The sequence below is a fragment of the Miniopterus natalensis genome, chromosome 12, assembly GCF_054644295.1.
Source record: "Miniopterus natalensis isolate mMinNat1 chromosome 12, mMinNat1.hap1, whole genome shotgun sequence".
NCBI classification, from domain to species: domain Eukaryota; kingdom Metazoa; phylum Chordata; class Mammalia; order Chiroptera; family Miniopteridae; genus Miniopterus; species Miniopterus natalensis.
This window is the reverse complement of record NC_142092.1, coordinates 30322920-30346932: the sequence shown is the minus strand read 5'-3', so window position 1 is coordinate 30346932 and position 24013 is coordinate 30322920. Positions and strand designations below refer to the sequence as shown.

At 40.2% G+C, this 24013-nt stretch overlaps 1 protein-coding gene and 1 non-coding gene across 2 annotated transcripts in view; one reads left to right on the top strand and one right to left on the bottom strand.

Annotated features, from left to right (window-relative positions):
* The window catches only part of SPATA6L (spermatogenesis associated 6 like), a 33985-nt gene that overhangs the window by 2494 nt on the left and 7478 nt on the right, over positions 1 to 24013 (bottom strand). Inside the window, exons 3-11 of the mRNA XM_087822679.1 lie at positions 22805 to 22846; positions 15976 to 16100; positions 15049 to 15126; positions 12377 to 12616; positions 9933 to 10035; positions 6723 to 6757; positions 5551 to 5768; positions 3753 to 3846; positions 2052 to 2154 (exon numbers count right to left, since the gene is read on the bottom strand). Of these exons, the coding sequence (XP_087678805.1) occupies positions 2065 to 2154; positions 3753 to 3846; positions 5551 to 5768; positions 6723 to 6757; positions 9933 to 10035; positions 12377 to 12616; positions 15049 to 15126; positions 15976 to 16100; positions 22805 to 22846 (1025 nt within the window). The 3' untranslated portion in view covers positions 2052 to 2064. The remainder of the gene's footprint in view (positions 1 to 2051; positions 2155 to 3752; positions 3847 to 5550; positions 5769 to 6722; positions 6758 to 9932; positions 10036 to 12376; positions 12617 to 15048; positions 15127 to 15975; positions 16101 to 22804; positions 22847 to 24013) is intronic.
* Positions 23210 to 23272, top strand: LOC148091813 (U7 small nuclear RNA). The gene has a single exon (XR_015715496.1). It is a non-coding gene; the product is annotated as a U7 small nuclear RNA (small nuclear RNA).

Genomic DNA, 24013 nt, shown 5'->3' with positions numbered 1-24013 from the left:
GATATTAGGACATGTAGAATATTTGTTCATCACTGTTTTTTAAAAATGGTGCTGCAAGCAGGAGGGCTTCCTTGAGAACAGCCAGGAAGGAGGCATGCAGTGGAAACCCACCGGGTCTTCTGCCGAATGCTCCTCTCTGGGACTGTCTTCTGAACTCATGGTGTGACTGCGGCTGTCCAGCTTTAGCTGCTTAACCTTGCTTATTTGGGTCTTCCCTGGATTCATGTGATACTCAGAATCATTCTAATAAATGCTCTGTTTGCTTAAGACAGCCAAAGTCACCTGGGTTCTTTATAACCGTGAAAACCTCTACTAGCACAGCCCTCCAGGCCCCCTGCCTCACCAGGAATCCGTGACCCAACAGGTGGGGGCAGAGTCCATTGGAGGGTATCTTGTGTAATCTTGGAAACCCATGTTCTAAGACAGAATTTACTAATTCTTTTCTCACCTTCTCCCTATTTCCTCACATCACTGTGCACATATCTGCTGGTTCAGAGCTTTATGTAACTTGATGTCACCTATGTAGAAATTCGATACAATTTGGCATCTGGTAATTATGTGGGCCGTGTTCCCTGGTAATTATGTGGGTTATGTTCCGTATAACCACCTAATAAATGCCTAGATGACTGTTTCGGCAACTGGAGATTAAGTGGCCCAGAATCCATCCTTTAATCTACCAAGCAGAACGTTCCAAAGTAGAAGCCTGCAGAGTGGGCAATTACCGAGCTGTCCTCCACAGTCCTCTGTGCCGAAGGCGGGGTCCTGGCCAGCCTGGGCCCTCAACCCGGACCTTCAGGGGCCTGACCCTAACTACATAAAAACCTAGCATGTCATCCCACACCCCTGTGTTGTTTAAAAAGACTCGTAATTATTTTGAAGTTGCTAGACTGAGGGACTTCATAATTTAGCACCGTAGGATCCTTGTGGGAGATCACAGGGAATGTCCACAAACTCTCCTGGGCTCCAAAGCGCTCTGCTCTTTCTCCCCAGGTTCTCCTGTCACACACTCTAGGTTTGGAGAAGCACTAGAATGTAATGGCTCAAAGCATAGTCGCTGAAGCCAAACTACCCAGGTTCATGTTCCAGCTGTGCCATTCATTCGCCAGCCATGTCACCTTGAGCAGGGGACCTTAGTGCTCTGTGCCTCAGTTTCCCTACCTGTAAAAAGGAAGTGACAGTAACTACTTCATAGGATTGTGAGAACTGAATATTAACTCATTTAGTACATGTGCAGTATTTGGACCAGTTCCTGGCACTCAGGAAGCACTTGATAATGAAGAGCTATTATTTTGGGCCTGGGTTAGGGATGGACAGGAAGAGAATAGCTGAGAAATGATGACACCCCTCTCTGTGGCCAACTACCTGCCACATATCTGAATTCTAGAGTTGCCTCATCACCTCATTCAACATTCACTCATAAAAAATATTTACCAAGCCCCAACCACAGCGGAGAGCCGTCTGAGACAAAGACAGCAGCAGGTGGGGAGCAGGAGTTAGAGTCCTGCTGAGGGCACTTGCCTGGCACGTGTAGCTGGTTGTAAGGCACTAAATGTCGGCTAAAAAACAGTGAGCAAGAGAGACAGGTTCCACTCAGGTAGGAGAGGCAGATTGTTAAGCAACGGACCCATGTGAACATATAACAAGTTGTGTTGTTTTATGAAAGTGCAGAGTGCTAAGGAAGGTATGCCTCGGGGGGGGGGGGTCATAGAAAGTCATTAGACTCAAAGGATAAATAGAAGTGACCCAAGCAGGATCGGGAAAAAGCATTCCAGACAGAGAGAGCAGCGTGTGCAAAGTCCTCACAGCAGAAAAACCGTGTTCGAGGAGCTGAAAGAGCTGATGAGACAAGGGAGAGGGGGGCGGGCAAGAGGCGGCCGGAAAGCTGGCAGGCCCACGTATGTCCCGTCAGCATCATACTGTGTGATCATGTGATTCACAGGTCTCTCCCTCATCTCCCGTCCACCACGTCTTCTAGTTACCTCCTATTGACAGCTGGACACTAAAATTATTTTAACAAGTCATGACGAGAAGCGCTTAAGCTGCTTACTTGCCTAAGACATCAGCTTAAAAATCTCTCTTCGCGTGCACTGGGTACTTTTTCAGAGCGTAGCTTGGTCCGCCAAGGGTACGATTTACTCCAGAGATAAAATCTTCCTACAACAGAAACAAATGCAGCAATAGCACTACTCATGATGTAATACAGATCGATGATAGCAAGGTGTGTAGTTCAGCATTTAAGAGGCCTATGAATCCCGCACATCCTATTCTTGCGGGGTACACACACGTCTGCGCGTGTACAGAGGTACCTTCTTTTCTCTCTCTCCCTCTTTGTCTGTTCTTTCTTCTTCCCTTCCTCCCCCTTCCTTCCTTCCCTTTGTTCTCTTCCCCTCCCCCCTCCCTCCTATCCTTTCTTTTTACATTTTAAAGGGATTTCCTTACTTGAAAAGACTGTGACTTTTCAGAGAGTAAGTAAAGTAGTCCACTGCCCCTGTGGTTAGAGTAATCATTATCCACTGTAAGAGCCATCCTATAACTCCAGGCAGGCTATGCCAGCATTTTTAAATAAGTCCACAGGACCAATTCGACTACATGCTATGGTGAAGTCCAAAAACTGGGGGCATTGTTAACCTTTCATTTGAAATCTTTTGAAATGGTGACAGGTCTCTTAGCTAATGGCTGTCCACGTGCAGTAGACAAAGTACTGGGCATATCTAGCTATAGATCAGAAACATTCCCTACATCCCCATAAAAGTCAAACAGCCAAACACCTTATTAACTTTGAGAAAAAGAGTGAATATGGGGGATACATAAAATGGGGTCACTTTAACCAAGCTGCTAAAACCGTTAACATTATAAAGGTCCAGGCATGAGGAAAAAACCCATTTTTGTTCTAACTAGTCTGGGAACTTAAATTTTTTTGAACTTTCCAGTCCTGCATCAAGGCCTGGCTATGCACCTGGACCTCCAGATAACCCTCTAATACTCCCTGAAGGACTTGTGCACACATCCACCTGACGTCTAGACCCCTGGCCATGACCACCTCCCGGTGCCCATCTCTCACATTCCCTGGCATCCATCACCCTGACTGGCTGTCATCAGACTCATAACCATTCTGGACCAGTCCTAGGACTAAGAATGCAGGACTGATAATTTTCAAGAATGCACTTTTTACTGTAAGAATTTTGACTTTTCTCTCTTCTTTGAGAGAGAGAGGGTTTTGCCTCTCTGTTTCCAGTTTTCAAACTTTAGGACCCTTGAAGAAATCTATCATTTATTTCTAACAAAACTATCAGACTCTTTTTGATGTTGTTCGACAGCTTTTAGGAAAATGTTTCTTCCATGCTGTGGCCTTACACAGACCACACATACTCCTCTGGATTTCTTCCTTGGACTAGAATTCCTGGGCGTGGTGAAAGAGAATGTGCTTTGGGCCAGTTACTGTCTTCTCTAAGTCCTTTGAAAGGACCCTGCTCCCTCTTGCTGCAGGACCCCCTCTTGACGCATACTGTGCTCACTGTTCAGTTCGAAGCTCCACTGTCTCTTCCACAGGGAAGCCTGCCCTGACTCACAGCCAAGTCAAATACCCCTTTCCACACACTCCCAGGACACCAAGTAACCTCCTTAGCAAGTGTCACAATTTTGCATTTATTCCTACGGTTACTTGATTAATGTTTGTCTCCTCCGCTAAACTGTAAGTCCCAGGTCCCATATTATTCTGTCAGCAAAGATCTAGTTGTACTAGAAGCCCTAACCTTGTTTAGGTGTTGCCGAGCTCTGTGGGATGTCAGAAGGCTGCACACCCTTTCATGGATCTTTTTCCCTGTGGGCTGCGAACCAGGGTGGAACCTGCTCAACAGATTAAACAGGGTGAAGTATTATGCAGCTAATAAAAAGGATAGTTAGAGTACATAACAATATGGGTTGATATGTATAACTTAATAGCAAGAAAAAAGCAGCAACATGCAAAATAGTATACACAGGGCGGTTTCAATGTCTTTATTCAATCACTAGGGATAAAGCCACCAAGGTGTTAAGCGTGGTTTGTGTTTGGGTGTATGGCTGTGAGTGACTTGCTTCTTTGTACTTTACTATGTATTTTAGATATTTCCCTAAAGAACAAATCCTGCTTTTACATTTAAGAATTTAATCCAAAAATTTTAACGCCAAATTTAATCCCAGTTTTCCACTGTAAGGATTTTATTTTTTATCTCATTTACTTTAAGCCAACCAGACCCAATCTTAACCACAGGTCTCACAGTATCTCAGTTCCTCGAACAAGAAGCATTTTCTCCTGCCCGAGGCATTTCCCAACACTGCTCCCTCTGCCTAGAGTGCTCCCCCCACACCCCGCTCGCTAGTGTTCTTGTGTTGACTCCTACCCACCCTCCAGAGCTCAGTTCAAGAACTGATTTCTTGGAAAGTCTTTCCTGATCCCCTTCTGCGTTTGGAGTTCATTTACCCCTATTCATACATTTCCCCTAGTGGAGATTTTGTCATTATTTGATTAATGTCTGTTCCTACTCCTAGACTGAAATTGGGACTGAAACTCTTGGGTTAGTAGTTCATCCTAGGACCTCATAGGTATTGAATACCACAGTAGGCATTTAATAAATATTTCTGAGTGATTGAATTCATCTATTCATTTGGTGAATTCATTCATTCATTTTCAGGAGAGAATGGATTCCAACTCTAATTCTGAGGCAGAATTAGCAATTTGATTATGAAAATCTTGTTTTGAGATATGTCCTGAGTCCCTTTGTGAGCAACTGTGTTATTGTGATTTAGGGATTTATCTATTCTCATCACTGCAGAGTAAAGCAGACCGCATAGCCTTTATTCAAAATAACTATTTACTAATATTATCTTTGGTGCCACTTCCCTGGAGTTAAGGTGATCAACTGTCCTGGTTTGCCTGGGACTAAGGGGTTTCCGCAGAATGCAAGATTGTCAGTGTTAAAGTCAGGACAGTCCTGGGCAAACTGGATGGTTAATCACATCACTAGAGAGCTCAGCTTTGAAGATAAATGTTCCTGTTCTCCATCTCTGGCCTGCCCTCTAGACCTACACAATCAGTGTTTAAAATTTGTAACAATAATATAAACAAACCAAGAAACCATGTCTAGAAAAAGAGAAAATACATCCACATGTTGTTAACGTTCGTCTTTGGGGGACAGAACTTATGTGTGATTTTTTTTCACTCCTTTTTGTTTTCTGTAATTTCCAAAATTTCTATAGTGAACACTACTTGTATACTGGTGAAATCAAATGCTTGAGTTATAAAATATATAACACCTAAAATGGATAAATAAATAGTATCTATGCCAAATTGGCCATCTGTCCCATTCTCAACAAACATCCTGAGATACATTTTCTGGGGGAAAGAGAAAAGGTGGAACTTTTACTTTGGGGAAGATCTTTAAAGGAGTAATAATTCATCATATCAAGGTGTCCCCAGGTGAATATCCCTGAGGAAGCAAAATGTTGAAATGACCAGTTATCCTGCCAGAACACCAGGCACTCTCCAAGCAGAGATGGGCGCTTGCCGCTGACCTTTCTCGGGGAAGGCGCTGGTCCAGATGAGGGCTGGGAGATCTGGAGTGAGGGCTGGGAGATCTGGAGTGCCGGGAGGTAGTATATGAAGTTTCCAGGTAGAAATCCGCATCCCCTTGGTTACGGTAACTGGGCGAGAGTTTTCCAAACTTACTTGGATCTAAGGGCGATGGTGACTGATTCCTTAAAACAATCCGTTCATCTGGCTCTTTGATAACCTGAGTGACAATGTGCATTACTTTTCAGTGGTAGTTTTGCTTTTGTTTGCTGAATTCAAAGCTGGGGTGGGGTGGGGCAAGGAAGAGAACTGGGGGCAAGACATAATACCTGCCCCAGGGATCTCCTGCAATCATAGAGGAGTGGGAGTAGAACAAACTGGAGACGAATGCTCAGAAGAGCTCAAGGAAGGGTAACTAAAATTCTCTGGTATGAATTAACAAGCCAAAATAAATGCATGCTCTAAACTTTGATTTGTGAGTGATTATTGGGTTTGAAAAAGATATCATTTTTAAACAAAATATTTAGCCCGGCAGGTGTGGCTCAGCGGTTGAGCATCAACCTGTGATCCAGGCGATCGGGGTTCGATTCCCGGTCAGGGCACATGCCCGGGTTGCGGGCTCAATCCCCAGTAGGGGGCGTGCAGGAGGCAGCCAATCAGTGACTCTCTCATCACTGATGTTTCTATCTCTTCCTCTCTCTCTGAAATCAATAAATATATATATATATTTAAATGCTCTGGCATAAGAAGCACAGTATACTCCGTTTTCTTTGCATAATATGTGTTCTCATGCTATAACGCACAACTTTGCCTCTTCGCCTTGACAAGCCAAACTTCAAAAACAAGTGATGCACCACCACGATGCATAAAAAGATTCGATTAGAGAAAAAGCAATGAAAATCCTACTGATGCAGTAGGTGTTGGGCCTACATATGCCCTCACTGGTGATTCTTCTTACAACTGAAAAAAGTTTATATGAGGGGAATGAACAAATTGAAGCAGAGCAAAGCAGACAGTGGAGCCTAAGCGCCTCTTACACGCCAGTTAAACTCCAGCAATTCCATACGCAGCACTAGTTAGAAATACACTTTTCACCACACATTGGAGAAAGTGCAGTAATTGACATTAGATAGCTGGAAAGAGATTATTTTACTAATGCTACTTCTAAAATTACCTTTACGTTAGCTGCAAGGCTGTCAAGAGAAGAAGCTAGAAGAAAGAGGAACAGGTGATTCAATGACTCATTATTACCAGTTACCCCTAAAACGACTGCTACATTTATTCCACAGCAGTACAAAAATATTACACAATGAATGAATTATGAAAGAACTTAAATGTTCCCTTGTAAATTACACTCTCACTTTTAAGTCTCCCTTGAGTCACAGCAATTCTATCTATGAGTTTTTCTGTCCTGTTGAGGTCAATGATGAGGTTTTATTATCAATGACAGTACATATGGCTATGGGAAGGGTAAAAGAGAGTCTAAAGTGAAGCAATAAGTTCAGTAACCCTTAAGCAGCCTGGAAGACTCATACGTGCCCAGGTGCTCAGAGCCTAAAAGAAAGCCATGTGGCCCTAACTGGTTTGGCTCAGTTGTGAGGGCATCAGCCCGCAGACTCAAGGGGGCCAGGTTTAATTCCTGCCAAGGGCAAGTACCTCGGTTGCAAGCTTGATCCCTAGCCCTGGCTGGGGCCATGTGGGGGGCAACCAACCAATGTGTCTCTCTCACATAGATGTTTCTTCCCCTCCCCCGTGCCCCCCTCTGAAAAGCAATACCCTCGGGTGAGAATTAAAAAAGAAAGCCATGTGGTTCAAATACAGAATTCATGTACTCTGCCTCTTCTGCCATTCCCTTTATATTTGGTTTCTGTGGAATCTTATTTATGCAGAAACTCTTGAGTATACTTGTGCAATGTAGATACAAATGTTAAATTGAGACAATGAATACGTAAGAGCTTGGAGAAATGTGACACAGCAAAAGTGTAAATCATTATGATTACCCTAAGTACTCATAATATAAGTAAGTAGACCTAATGCCAGAGAGTGATAAGAATGACTACGAAGTGAATAAATTAATACACGTAGAGAAAACCAAGACTAAATTGGATTTTTCCAGGTTGAGAAAAATGCTTTGAAATGAGTATTTTGCAAGACTATGCTAAGGCCACCATGGCTTCCCCCGTTGTGACGGGAGCTTAAGCAGTGACAAGGGGCTTTTCCTGGACTGCTGATTCCCCTTGTGCCACAGACAGTAAGAAGAACACTATAAAAAGGGATTTTAAAGCCTGGTAATTGTCATATCCTCTGGGTGTGCACGTATGTGTGTGTCCTTCTTGTCCCAGAAGCTCTCTTCTACCAGTTGAGCAGGAAATCAGCAACGCTAAGGCCCTTTTCAACTATAGCCACAAACCTGTCCTATAGTCCCCTGCGTGTGATTTTGAGCACTCCCTTGCCCAGGGGGCTTGCCTTTGTTCCTTTGCTTCTCAAAGTGCAGCCCGTGAACCAGCAGCATGGATATCACCTGGGAGTTTGTTAGAAAAGAAAGATCACAGCCCCGCCTCCCCCAGCCTCACTGAATCAGAATCTGCAGTTTAACAAGATTCAGAGGTGATTCAAATGCACATTCAAATTTGAGAAGCACTGCTTTATTCTACCTTAGGCCTGGATGAATGAGTGGACAGGTGACCTAAGCAAAGATTTTGCTTGGAAGCTATAGGATCTGAGCCCAGAGGTCTGAACATCTTCTCTAAATATCCGTTTGCCAAAACCTTGGTGTGTGACCTGTACACATTCTGCAATCTCTCTGGAACCTTACTTCTCCACCTGCCAGGATTAAGAAAAGATAAAGGCAGAGACCAACGTGATGTATGAGTCCTATCATAACTGGGCCAGAATTAAGCCCAGCGTGTCCCCTCCAGGAAAGGACGTTTGTTGTTGCTTAATTTCATGGTCATAGAGAAGACAATGCTGTTTTTATAGGCTACCCTGGTGACTTTCAATCCAAAGGACTTAAATTAAATGTCAGACGTGATAAAGCACTTTCTGCATCAAATTGTACCCTGTCCTTGGTTGGCTGCAGTCGAACAGTCACCATGATCCAAGAACACTGGCTTGAGTTACCCTAAGAGACTGTGCTGCCCTTTAAAAGTATAAACCTTTCAGCCAGAGACGGGGAACCCTGTTGTCAGGGATGGTACAGGTCTATTCCCACCAGGAGTCAAGAGAACAGGTCAGTACCATCCCTTTCCAGATTGAGAATTTTTATTAAGTTCAGGAACAGGTGAACTTCACTGCCATGACCTTCAGTATTAACATGGTTCATGTATTTCAGTCATAAGATAAAGGTCTCCAAGGGATGCCTTAACCCAGTGACTCAATGTGTGGTCCAGAGACCTCCCCTGTGTCCCCTAGACCTTTAGGAGATCTGCAAGGCCAAAACTATTCCCCTGCATGGCTGGTGTTGGAGGTCATGGTCAGGGCACATGGCCGGGTTGTGGGCTCCATCCCCGGTAGGGGGGATGCAGGAGGTGGGCCGATCAATAATTCTTTCTCACCATTGATGTTTCTTTCTCTCCCTCTCATCTCTCTGAAATCAATAAAAACATATTCTTTTTAAATGTGATTAAAAAAAATACTTCTCCTCCTAATAATACTAAGACATAAGTTGCCTCTTTCACTCTCATCCTCTCAACACTGTACAATGGAGTTTTCAAAAAGCTACACAACATGCCATGACGTCGCCACTCTGATAGCTAGTGGAATGTGTTTGTGTATTCTTGTATTTCACAAATTTCTCAGTTTTAATTTCTAATATGTTAATATTAATAGATATCACCCACATAAACAAAAGCCCTTTGGGGTCCTCAATGTTTGCAAGTGCGAAAGGGTCCTGACACCTGAAAGTCTGAGATCCCCTACCTTAACCCAACTGCTTCCAATAGCTGGCTCCCCTCCTCGCTAACATGGCATCTTGTAAAGGAAATGTTATGTCTCCTGATCACCAATCCCCTGCTCTTTCCCATCCACAGAAATGGCAAGTCTATTTGTTGGCTATCAATGGTGCTTTGTCAAGTTTGCACCGAACAAGCTGCTCCCTGCTTTTCCAGCCCAGCCAGGAAAGAACCGCAGCCCGGGCGCACTGGGCGGCCTGGCCTCACTGCTCAGGGGGTCTCCTTCCGGAGCCAGGGCAGCTCTCACGCAGCTTCTCAGCGGACTCTGTTCGTGGGAGCTCCTTCCCTGGAAACACCAAAGCCAGAGAGAGCTTGAGAGTTAAACCGCAAGTTTCCAAAGAAATTTGTGATTCCACATAATGGAAGAAAATTTAGAAGTAGGATGCATTTGTTCCCATAGGGAAATGTACAGGAGTAACAAGAAACCTGAGTACCTCTTCTCATTGGAAAGGGGAAGTCTGAAAACTTCGTTTTTCGTCTACTCTTCCGGGAGTGAGGCTCGGAGGTATTCTCACCGAAGGGCTTTGCACTGTCCACCTGCAAGAGAAAGGAAGAAAGAAGCCTGTGTGACTCGCCCCACGTTACCTGCAATGCCTTTCTCCCCCTCAGTCACAGGTCACGCAAATGAGAAAAGAAGGGTGGGAACAAACTAAGTCACAGTCTCCATGCACGTTCCATGTCACCCCAATAGGGGAAGCTGCTCGTCCCTGTCTTCACTGAGGCTCGAAGGCCAAGAGATGGGCTACGTGTTAGCATAAAGAACTAAAGTTGGACACAAGTTATATTCTAACCACTGGAAAGGATCAAGCCCAGAAAAGAATGAGATGAATATGCATTCTTTTAAAACAGGCCAGAGTTTCATGATCCTGAGCAGTGCTGGCCTAGGTGGGGTCCTCCCTGAAGACAAGGGACAGTTCAGCTTTCCACTTCCCCTGCCAGTCATACCCTTGAAAAGAGAATAGTGGTGACTATATTATTTTATTTAAGTGACCACATTTTCATAAATTGGACAACATGATCTGCAAACAGGTTAAAATACTTGAAATTGGGACTTTTCCAGAATATCTATGACATAGAGTTGCTGGATTTGTTTTACTTTGTTTGGTTTTTAATTTCAAGAAGGCAGGCTATAATGTTACTCTTCATTCTACTTGAAGAAATACATTGATTAGAATTCACAGCCTTCACAACATTAGGTCCTCTAAATTTTAATGCTTCTACTTAAAGAAACACCAGATATCAGAGAATTTGGCTAAATGAAAGAGAATGTGTGAAGCACTTAGAAAAGAGCTTCGCACATAGTAAAGGCTGAATAAGAATTTATTTTATTTGTTAAATAAAATAAATATCATGCAAGTTTTATTGCCTAAGAAATCTACCAAGATTTTAAGATTATTTGTCCCATAATGGCATAGACTAAAGATGTACTTTACATAAATTTACTTCAAGTGGAATAAATCAGACTGTCCAATAAGCTCAATTCAACAATATTTGTATGATGCCATGTTTAAACAGTGGTTGCTAGATTTTTGTCAGGCATTTTACTCAAGTCACCATGAAGAAAACAGCTGTTCTGTAGTTTCTATCTAGAGAACATCTCCATACTACCTAAAAACCAACTCTGTAAACATGGTCACCTCAACAACACCTTCACTTTGGGGTTGACCATGCTTCATATCTGATGTCAAACACACAAGCATCACCACTAGTGACTTTAAGTCAAATTATCAATTTGACATTATTATCAATAGTTAACTACTGGAGTTATAAAAGTCATGAACTGGAACATGGAATGGTGTTAATAAAGAATATGAAATACTATCAAAAATGCTTTTAATGTAATATTAACTGTATATATTGAGAAACTAATCTGTATATAGTACATTACATCTACAACTTTGTAGAAAAAATAAAGCTTATTAATATTAAAAAGGTGAAAGAAAATGCGTTAAATAAAATTTTTATTTATGTTTACTGTGCTGGTGAACGTATGGGTAATTTTTTATGTTTACTGTGCTGGTGAACGTATGGGTAACATTTCTACATTTCCCATTACTTTTTAGTTAAAAAATTTAAGGAGACTAAAAGAACTAGTGTGATTAAATTTGCACACTACTCCCTGAGAGTAAAATCTAAGATAAATTTGATCAAGGGCTTTGAATATAGCACATCATTGCTTCTTCCTGCTGATACATTTTTTTCCTTTGCTCTTTAAAGTATAGCTAATGAGCAAAAACCTCATTAAAAAAAATTCAAGCAGTTTTCTTTCAAACTGATGAAGCTTTAGTTTTAGGTTGGTACAGAGTAGATGCCAGCCTTTGTTATGCATCTTCTACCCATCAATTCACTGATTCTTCTGGATAATGGTGGGTTGCCAAGTGTAGACATCGCACTCTTTAATAATTTTCAAAAATTAAAATGAGGATGGCTGACATTTACTGAGCAAGTCCTCTGTATAAGACATCTTTATAGGAGCTTCCTGAACATGACTTTAGGAAGACAGCATAATTTTATTATTATTTTTTTAAATATATCTTTATTGATTTCAGAGAGAGGAAGGGAGAGGGAGAGATAGAAATATCAATGATGAGAGAGTCATCATTGATCGGCTGCCTCCTGCACTCCCCCTGACTGGAGATCGAGCCTGCAACCCGGGCGTGTGCCCTGACCGGGAATCTCCTGGATCCTAGGTCGATGCTCAAACACTGAGCCATGCCCAGCCAGGCAAGATAGCATAATTTAATCATACTTATTATTCAGTTTGAATTCCCTCTTTATTTAATATTACCCAATTGTTTTTATAACCCAAACTTCCTATATTCCGACCTCATTCGCACCCTCACCATTCCAAAGACCTCTGAAAAATAATTAGGCTCACATGTCTAACTACAAATGGAGGTTTGCTTTCTCTGGAGATTTTGAAATTATTTCCAAGGTTCAACTGAACTGGCTGGTCCTCGAAGAAACACCTGGTAGAATATGGAGAGGGTGCCCGGGACTGCATGCATTGGGGCAGTCTGTTGAGATTGCTTTCTCTTGGCTTCACATGTGTATTATTTAAGGGGTCTTTTGGTCCATATGATGTAGACAAAGGCCTTCGTGACTTATATCTTTCTTCCTAAAACCAAACAAAGAAACAATACTTTTCAAGACAAAAATGTAAAAAAAGAAAGAAAATTCAATCAGAATATAACTCTATTTAATTGAACTTTGCTTAACTAAGGTAGAAGTTTGTACATCTCAGATTTATAAAACAGGAACTCAAGGAAGGGTATTTCTCTACTTAATTTTTCTTCAGTTCAGCTTAACATCACTAGTATTTATAACTTGCTAGTATGTTATATTTTAATTAATAACAGTGAGATTTACTTGCACTAGGAGACAATTGAGAAGTATCAGACACTTCCCCCAGTCATAGATAGATGATCAATATAAAGATATTGAGAGAGATTGAGAGAGAGAATTTGGCATATACTGGGATCCAGAAATTTCACTCTAATGAATTTATTATAAGGAAATAATTATGGTTATGTGTTTAGGTTAAAAAAATTCTTATAACAGTTCAAAAATGAGAAACCAACTATATTGGTGAGTGGCGAGTAAGCAATTGCCTCTCAGCTGCAAACCCATCTTTGTATGCTCAGCTTTCTGACAGTCGGGCTGGCACTCTGCTTTCCCAGCTATTGTTAGGCTCTGCCACCAGAAGGCGCTAGAGGGAGACTGCAAGACTGAATCAGCACAACAGAACACTTCCAGTTCGGCCTTCCCTTCCTGACAGCACCGCCCCAGCAACCACTGTTCACCTTGGCAACAGGAAATGGTCCCAGTTTCTAGTCCCCCCACACTAGGCTCAGTGCCCCCCCCCCCAGACATACCAGCACCCAGAGATTTGAGTCTAGCCCCAGAGGATCTGCGGCAACAGCAACGAGCAGAGTCCTCCTTAGAGGTCTGAGTCACAGCTCATCTAAGTCCTACCTCTGAGTTCCCAAAGCACCACCCAGGAAGGCAGCCCCTCCCCAGGGTTCCTTCGCTAGGGGATCCCCTTTCTATGAGGTCTCTTCCTCAAGCTTCCATGCTCTTGATAACCTGAACTCTTTCCTTTGTTTCCTCCACCCTAAGGGTGGAGCTGCTTCCTGCAGTTACTGTCTCAATCACTCCAGTGTTCCCCTTTACCTCTCAGCATGCCAATCCCTAGTTAGCCTTTTTTTTTTTTTTTTTTTTTTACCTCTCAGGACTCCAATCCCTAGTTAGCCTTTTTTTCTTGCATTAAATCTTTCTGTTAAAATAACATGTGTGGTTTGTTTTCCTGACTGGACTGTGACATATCAGCTAAGTGCCCAACATTAGGAAAATGATTGGCCAAACCAATTATGGTACCACTGTACAACGGCATACAATGAAGCCATGAAGATCTGCCTGGTATAAAAGTACTTAAGGACATGAGAACATGTTCATGGTATCCTGAGTGAAAAGGGAAGGGTACAAAATAATAGGCAGTGTGGTATGATTCCACTCTTTTAAAATAAAAGCATGTGTGTTATATAGAATATACTCAAAAAAATTAGTCATCTCATCTCTAGATAGTAAGAATCACATAATTTTTATGTCCTTTTTGCTTATCTGTATTTTATAATTTTCTAAAATAAGTGGGATACTTTTGTTATATGAAAAAACTAAAGATACTACTTTTAAAAGTTAAGGCTTAAAAGGAAGATATACCTTTTGAGATTTTAAAGAAAAAAGGCTGAAAAAAATCACTGTGCACACATATCAAACAGATTGGAGAAAATAGTGGCTAATAAAGAAAAACTAAAAAGCAAACTAATGCCTTCCTTAAAAGTAATCATTTGTTTCCCATTATATGAGTTATAATGCCCAGAAGATTGATGGATTTGCACAGACAGACCCTTGTTATTCAGTATCCACGGTCCACATTTTCAAGGTTTTTTGAGGATCAGGCAACATTTAGAAAGACAAGCAAAGTATTTAAAGAAGCTTTACAAATTACATTCATTCGTTCTCCATCCTGTTCTAGAAAGGGCTTTAAATGGTTACAAAATTGTGTATAATAAGATAAAAGAAACACAGGAAGAAATCAGGGTGAAGGGTAAGTTAGGGCTGAACAAGAGCGTAAAATGGCTGTAGTGCTCTTGGGATGCCCAAGACCCTTCATGGGTACCAAAAATGGCCCATGAATACAACTCTGAACTTCAGCCTCAGCAGAAGGAAGAAGGAAACATTATTATTCATAAGATCAAGAGTAAAAGTCATGAAACAACAACCAAAAAAGCTAACTAGCTTACATGTCAACTTTGTGATCTTAGCTCTAGATCATTCTGCTCCACCAACTGTACCATGATGAATATGTGCCAGATATACTCACTCTAATGTAACAAGCTGAGCAAATTGTTTGAATATAGAAATTCAAACTTAGCACCATGTCTCCAGGTTTTTATTCATCCAGTTGCATCTAAACTTGGTAAACTGAGTTCTTTAAATTGTGGAGAAAATTCCTGACATTTCTATTACTGGCTTCTTGATTATACTTACAAGAAATCTGTTTCTATGCAGAAACACACATTCTCTGATGGCCGTCCTCGTAGAAAACTCTATTTTGGGAGCAATGCCCTAAAAATAAAACAGCATAAAAGGGGCAAATGAAATTATTGGAAACAGGTTTTTTGCCCCTCCCATCCTAACTTGAAATCATGCAAGAACCTAATTGCTCTTTTGTGTGGTTGGCATAATCCACATGTATTACCTAAAATATACACATAACAAATATATATGTACACAATAAAGTATTATTCAGCCTTAATTAAGAAGGACATCTTGCTATTTTCAACAACATAGAAGAACCTGGAGGACATTGTGCTAAGTGAAATAAGCCAGACACCGAAAGAGATCAAGATATCACATGATCTCACTTACATGTGGAATCTAAAATAGTCAGACTCATAGAAGCAGAAAGTACAATGCTGGTTGCCAGGGGCTGGAGGATGGGGAAAATGGGTAGACATTGGTCAAAGGGATGCAAAATGAATAAATTCTGGAGATCTAATTTATAGCAATGTGACTAAAGTTAATTTTATTTTGCTTTATAGGATATTTGAGAGAAATTGAACTCCTCTATCTTTTTACAAATTGTTTAAAATACAGTTTGATTAACTTCATTGTAAGAACTGATATTTTACCTCTAATGCATGAGGAGGTAAAAAAAAAAAAATCATCCTTTTTATAATTAGGTGAAGTGTAAATATGGCAATGATTTAGCCAGATTAGGTAAGACTCCCACCTCTCCGATCAATAATGGCAATCAGTATAATTTGGTATTCTGAGTGGGGCATCAAAACAAGACTGCTGAACAGAATAACAGGGATACTGACCAGTCCAAGAGTAAGCCTTACCAGGAATAAAATGTTCAGGTCCCAAGAATTTACCCTGCAACAGAAGCCCCGCTGGGCACAGATCACTTACTGGAAAACCTGCAGTTGTTTTCATGAGCACTTCCCTACATATCCCTGGGTTCGAAGGTGTCAGCTTGGGCTCAGGGAAAAGAAATTCCCGTGTGTTTTCTTCATAATAGGCCAACTCTTCCCACGCTAAGAAGGAAGAAGAAAAGGCAGTAGTAGATTTATGTTCTGAAAATGATGGATCTATATCCCCAAGTTTAACAAATTAAAAGCTTAGACCGGTGATGGCAGAGATGGCACACAGAAAACAATAGACATTATGATTGCAGTACTTGTTATTCGAGAGGCAGATGACTTCTTCTACTTTTTATCTCATGGGTAATTTTTAAAAGCCTACCCAAGTCATAACAGAGATAAAAACTATCTAAAAGGTTGCTCTACAAAACAAAGAGGAAAATCTCTTTCCATTCATCCATCCACCCATCCACCCATTCTTTCCTTCAGCAAATGTTTTCTAAGGATATAACATGGGTCAGGTCCTAGGGGTAGAATAGGAACAAGAGAGACAATGCCTTTTTCATGTAAAAGTTACAGTGCAGACTGGAGTTTGATGTGTTCTGTGATATAGGGATGTCAATGTCCCAAAGGTCCAGAGAACAGCTAGAGCTGTGGGTCTTAGTAGGGCTGGTGCCAACCTCAGGGCCATTTCCAAAATATGTGGGCGCATTTCATGGACAGGAGCTAAGGGTTCCACAATGCTCAAGATGCTCCTACACAACTTTCTAACATCTCACCAGATGTTCTTTCAAGCAAGAAACCATTTTATAACTATCAGAGCCTCGAAGCTAAATGTTACGTATAAACACAAGGCGCTTTTTTTGCACAATTTTAAAATACACTGAATTTTCAGGAATGCAGTTACCGTGTAAATTAAGGAAAAATTGTACTTTGCTGTTTGGATCTTTACTGAGATCCCTTTGGCATTTTTAAGATCATGTCACATCTAAATACTTCACTATGCTCAACATTTACATGTTGATATACATGTCATTTTATTTTAAGACACTTTCCTTTTATTTCTCATTTATATTACACTTCAAATACTGGGGTTTATATAAGTTGGTTCTATTAACTATGAATATTATTTCACTATGGTAAAAGAGGTGCTACAAAATACTCATTACTGAAGAAGATCTGGGGTCTAATAGGATTGAGAATCGCTGAGCTAAAGGATGGAGAAGCTGCCGTCTGAGCCCGCCTTTCTGCACAGTTGCTACAGAAGTGGTTTGGACTGAGAGTGGCCCCTGTGCAGAGCACTGCCAAAATAGAAATGTAGTCAATGGGGCAGTGTTACTGTTTGGTGACTGCCATTTTATTTGTGACAAGAATTCTGATGAGGGTATATTTTTGGTACATCAACTGTAGAAAATAATTGACCTTATATCAAATAATATAATGAACTACTTTCTTCCTACTTATTCCACTACTGGGTGCTAGTAAGGATAGAAGGGTAGAAAGAATATAGTTTATTTTTCATCATAGTATCATTTCTTTCTACTCTCTGCTCTCAGACATGCTCCAGTCGCAACAAACTAACAATGTGTCCTTCCCTCCTTGCTATGCTCTTGCACAGTTTAGGCTATTCCTTCTAAAATGTCTTTTCTTATTTATCATTCAAGTTTCACCTTAAATGTCTTATAGTCTTTCCAACATAATGGATCCAAAATAGAACTCTTTATTTTTTCCCACAAATAAGCTCTCCTCTCTCTCCCCATCAGAGGAACCAGTACCAGCTGTTCAAGCCAAGAATCTAGGATTTATCCTTGGTTCTACTCTTTCACTCCTTAAATCAACCCATTAGCAAGTCCTGTTGACTCTGTCGCCAAAATAATTCTAAAAACTGTCCCCTTCTCTCCGTCTTTATAGCTACCACCCTGGTCCAAGCGCCACCCCCCCCCCCCCCCAGGACTACTGCCATGACCTCCTAGCTGGTCACCCTGCTCCCATTCTTCCTGCGCTCAGATCCATTCTCCACGCACTGTGATACTATAAACACTTCAGATGGAGCCTTTCGCCTGCTCCCCATGATGGCCATGACCTCTCCGCTTTTGTTGGCCAGAGAGACTTCCTCCATTCGGTGACCTCAGAAGTACCACCTGAAAATGGGAAGCAATGTGACAATTTCCTCACCCATCACTGGGAACAAAATGCAACTTTCTACCAAAGCCTATAGTACACTGGTTAAGAACTCGGGTTCTATGTTCAGACAGATCTGGGTTCAAATCCTTGCTTCACCAATTACCAGTTATGGGACTTTGAACAAATTACATAAACTTCAGTTTCTCCTTAACTTCAGTTTCCTCTTCAGCAAAATGTAAAACTCATAACAGCCTCTTAAGGCTGTTGTGAGGACAAGTGACAAGCACACGTGCCTGACATTACCTGCTATTATCATGATTGCTCCATGACACTAGCCTAGCAGTGGGCCCAGCACTACTCTGATGTCTACGAATACTATGTGTTTTCAATAATACGTTTCTAGCGGGGAAAAACATCGTGATGCATGGAATGATGCTCTGTACGTTGAGATTTCCCTTTTGGCTTTCACATGTTTTTGTCTAGTTGTTGTCACTGCATCCAGAATGATAGCTACTAAATTACTATTCCTGTATTTAGCAAGAATTAAGATACAAATAAGTGGTCAGAGAATTGGAGGTGAGTTCATCCACTATCTTTGGAATCTGAGGGATAAAAAGAGACAAAAACAGAGAAAAGGAAGGCTGTGAGGCACTCAATTCTGTCTCCCTCGTTTGGTCATTTTCTAGAGATCCAAAGTGCCACCCAGTGTGAAAATGTCAGCACACCAAGGGGATGTTACAGCAAGAGCCTAGGTTGCAAATAATATGCATATACATAGGCTGAGCAATTCTCATAGGGCAAGTGAAATGTCTGAAAAAAACGCCCGTGTTCTTAATAGGCGAATGGCACAGACAGGGACATCATCAATGCCATAGTGAACAAGCACTGCCCCCAAAAGGAAACAGATGAGACGTCAAGAGAAATAATTTAATAACAACATTGTTTCGAGAAATATCTAGCATTTATAAAGCATATCAGAATTTACAGTTTGCTTCCCAATATGGGGTCTTATTTGATTCCCACTTTGCAGATAAGGAAACTGAGACTTGTCATGACGCCACATGGCAAAGTAGAAATTCAAACCAGAACATCTGAAGCAAAAGCTCTCTCCTGCTGACGCCTGGTATGCATCACGACCAAGCATAAAACCAAGCTCTGAATCAGGGAATGGATGCCCATTAAAATAGCATTTTACAGCTGGAATGAATATACATGACACATTCCAAAGTAGAGGTTTTATTTAAGAAGTTCATAAAAGCTCCAAACTCGCTGTCAGCCAGGACTATGCTGCCCCCCTGTGTCCATTCACTTTTCCCATCTTTGTAAACTGAAGAACCAGGGGGGAGTCTACTGCTTCTAAAACAAATCACTGGACCTCTTTTTTCCTTAGCAGCAAAGCAGTATGCACATCTGAGGTACCTGTATCATTAACTTAACGATCATAATATGTCTTTTGATTATAATAAGTGTTTTTGAAAGCAATGTGGGAAAGTATGAAAAGGTAACAATTCAGCCCTAGCTGGTGTGGCTCAGTTGGTTGCAGTGTCACCCCATACATCAAAAGGTTGAGGGTTCGATTCCTTGTCAGGGCACATACCCAGGTTGCAGGTTCGATTCCCATCTGGGTGTGTGCCAGAGGCAACCAATCGATGTTTCACTCTCACATCAATGTTTCTCTCTTCCTCCCTCTTCCTTCCTCTCTCTCTAAAATCAATACATCTATGTCCTCAGGTGAAGATTTGAAAGAAAGAAAAAAATAAAAGGTAACAATTCAGCCAATGAAGAACTGGTCCCTGTAAACCCAAATGTGGCCCACGTGACCACGTGGTGCACTCCACTTGAGAATTCAAACAATCATTTTTACTTAATTATCTAGCACCACGGACTAGCAGATCAAGGTTTACCTGCCACTCTGTGACTGGTACCACCTGCGTGATACCCAGAAGTGGCACAGTGTGGGGCATATACACCCTCAATAAACGTACGTTGGACAAATTAATGGATCAGTCTGTAATGCATCTGAAACTGCATAAAATTAATTGTTATTTTGAGCAATTCAAATTTAATTACATTCTGAAATTGAAGGAATGCAGACAAGAGGAAAACAAGTATATAATAAAGCCTCCATTCTGCATCTGATTAACTTTTGAGCTATAACCAGTATACATACACCCAGCTTCAATATCCTCCAGTCATCATAGTTTCGAACAATTCTTGCAACTTTCTCACAGATGGATTTCTGTGTCATGTGAAAAACATATGGCAGTCTAAGATACATTAAATTCTAAAAAGCAGGTTGCAGAATATATATACTCAACCAAAATATAATACTAAATATACATATAATAAATACTAGATATATTTAGTATATATGTGCCTATATGTGTATGTAAGTATTATTTTAGGATTGGTTGAATAAAGTAAATGAATTATATATACTAAATGCATCTTAAAGGTCTAAAAAGATACACAACAAAGTGTTAATAGTAATTATTGTCAGGGGTCATTGATGACTGTGTTTTGGCTTTTTATTTTATAAAATTTGTGTTAATTAAAAATTTTATAGTGAGAATATTAGGTATTGGGTAATTTTTTTCAATTCATGTAAAATTAAATAAGACTAGAATGGGCCTGCTTCTGTTTCACTAGTATACTAAAATATAACTTGTCAGTTAGCAGTGATTTATGTTTAAACATAAAACTGGGTCAAACAAGAAAAAAAAAAAAAACTTATGGGAAAAAAAAAATCAATGCCCTGATTTTAGCCTGTCATTTTTAGGCTGAAAAATATTCAGTGAGAATTTCTGAAAAGCAGGTAGGAGGCATCTCTGATCTTCCCTCTGTATGCCCACCTAAGAAAGTAATGGCATATACAAGGGTATCTATCCCTAGATCCATGGAGAATGGGGTTCTGATCTGTTTCCAAAGCCTGCTTCTGCCAATGAACCAAGAGGCAGAAGAAAGAACTATAGATTCCTGGGTCCTCTCCACTGGGGGCCTTGACATGCTCCAGGGACAGCTGCAGGGGGCAGGGCTACGATCCTCATAAAAAGCCTCCACAGCGACCTCTGCTTTAGCTGAGGCATATGCCAGTGAAGTAGTAGAAACTTACTGGGGACCAGTTTACTCCTAGGTTACAAGACATGGCTCATCCTAGTAATTCTATTATTTGCAAATAACCAAGAGGAAAAAATAATTTCTATAAAGATATGAAAGGTAAGGAAAACCTAAATGCTCAGCAATACCAATTTAAGGATAATTATAACACTAGAGAAAAATACATAGCTATTGAAAATGACAAACAAGGAAACTACAAGCAAGTAAGAAATGTAGAATGAAAAAGCAAAACCCAAAATATTATCTACATACTGTTTATAGACCTATAAAAACACACAAGATAATCAGCTACACTGAGAGACTATGAGAACTGGTGCCACCAGGTGGCAGTTCCTACTCTCTCCCTAGCTCAGGTCTCCAGCCATTCAAGACACACCACAAAGCAAACGCACCGCAGAACATTTTCCCCTAAAGTCCCATGGTTCTAGCACAGGGGTCACAAACGCTTTCTGTAAAAGTCCAGACAGTAAGTATTTTAGGCTTTGAGTGTAGTCACAACTACGCAACTCTGTCATTGCAGTGTGAAAGCAGCCATAAACAATGCTAAAACAAATAAACGTGGCTGTGTTCCAATAAAACTTTATGAACAATGAAATCTAAATTTCATATAATTTTCACATCACTAAATATTTGTATTTTTAAATTTCTTTCCATCCATTTAAAAATGTAACAAGTGAAGACAGTTTGGCAGTCCTTAAAAAGTTAAACATGGAGTTACACACCAATTCCACCCCTAGCTATACACCCAAGGGAACTGAAAACACACTCATCCAACAGCTGATGAGTGGCTAAGCAAGCTTATCCATATAAGAGAGTAGTGATATTGGTATATGTGATATATCCATATAAAAGAATGTTATTTGACCATAAAAAGGAATGAAGTGCTGATACATGCTATAACGTAGATGAACCTTGAAACATGCTAACTGAAAGAAGCCAGGCATAAAGGGCCATATATTGTCTGATTCCATTTATATGAAATATTCAGAACAGGTAAATTGATAAAGACAGAAAGTAGATTAACGGTGGCCAGAGGCTGTGGGGAGGAAGGAGTGATGAGTGACTCCGGGTAATAAATGTTCTGGACTTAGATAGCGGTCATAGTTGCACTACCTTGTAAGCAAACTAAAACAAGTGAATTGTACACGATAAAGTGGTAAATTTTATAGTATATGAATTAAATCTCAATTTTAAAAAGTGTAGAGATTTAGCTCAGGAGCCATACAAAAACAGTGCAGCTGGATTTGCCAACCCAGTCCTAGCACCTAACACAGAAGATGGCTTTGGGCTACACACACACACACACACACACACTCACTCACTCACTCACTCACTCACTCACTCCACAAATTAGAACACAGTCAAAGGCAAAAACTTGAAAGAAGCTGAGCCAGGACTGGAAAAATTATTTGATAATAACTAAAGTTACAACAAATGGAAAGTCAAAGAACCACCAAATCCATAAAGTTATTATTTTGAAAGAAGACAAATTAAATAGACTGGGGGGTGGGGGGGTGGGGGTGGTAGTGAATATTATATAAAGCAGGACTTCTAAATACCAGTCCCCATTTTGTCTCGCCAAAATCCTTTTAAATTTAAATTAAGCTAATTTAAAAATGCATTTACTGCCACATTACCTGGAGGCACTAGCTGTATTAATTCAAACCTGGTTAGAAAGCCTAAAAAAGAAAAAATGAGATTTTAATACTTTAGAAAATTGCCAGTTTTTCATTAATTGCTAGGTTTAAAATTGCCATAACTTCCCATTTAATTCCCATTTAATTTGAGCAACACCATGGTTAGAGGCACCTAACCATTTTTGAATTCTCAACAGAGGAATTAAATGGGAATTAAATGTAATAATAATGTAATAACTATTACATTATTAATAACAAGTGTTATAACAGTAATGACTCGGGTATTTCTAGACCCAATAAATCAAAGGCATGGAGTAACACCTGAGTTATAAAAGCAGCAATTTCACCCCCTGAAAAGTATTGATAAAACAAATGCAGTATTTTCTCTCTCAAAAATATATTCATAACTGCTTACAGCTCTTTTTGAATTTGTCTAGTAGGTTTTCCAGTTTTTACCAGAAGGCCCCCATCCAACACATATATATTCATAAATCATTTCAATAATAATACTTTTCATTTTTAAAATCCAAAATATAAATGTTATCCATTAACCTATAAAAGTTTATCTTGCTTAAAATAGTATGCTATATGACTACAGAAGTGAGACATAAAATTCACATTTTTTCTATTTCCAGAGTTTAAAATATATTTAGAAATAGTGAGCCCATGTACAATGTTCAAAGACAAGAATAAAATTCAAATCTCAAAAGCAATTTAAAACATAAATTGTATAATAATAAAAAATCAATAAAGATAATTCCCACAAAATACTAAAATTGAAAACATTTTAAATAGACAACAATGGTAATTATGGTTAATAATACTGTATTATATATAGTCGACCCTTGAACAACATGAATTTGAACTGTGTGAGTCCACTTATACGTGGATTTTTTTCAATAAATTCAGTCAGCCCTTTGTATCTAGGGGTTTTGCATCGGCAGATTCAATCAACCATGGATGAAAAACAGTATTTTTGTATTCCCAACTGCGGTTTCCCAACCATGACCACAGATTGAAAATACCATCTTCCATCTGCATTCGATATTATCCTCGGATACAAAAGGCTGACTCTAGAGTCAAAAGTTACGCTCGGATTTTCCACTCCCTCAATTGTATTTTAAAGGTGCCAAGAGAGTAGGTCTTTAATGTTCTCACCACAAAAAAAAAGATAATTATGTGAAGGGATGGAGGTGTCAGCTAACACTA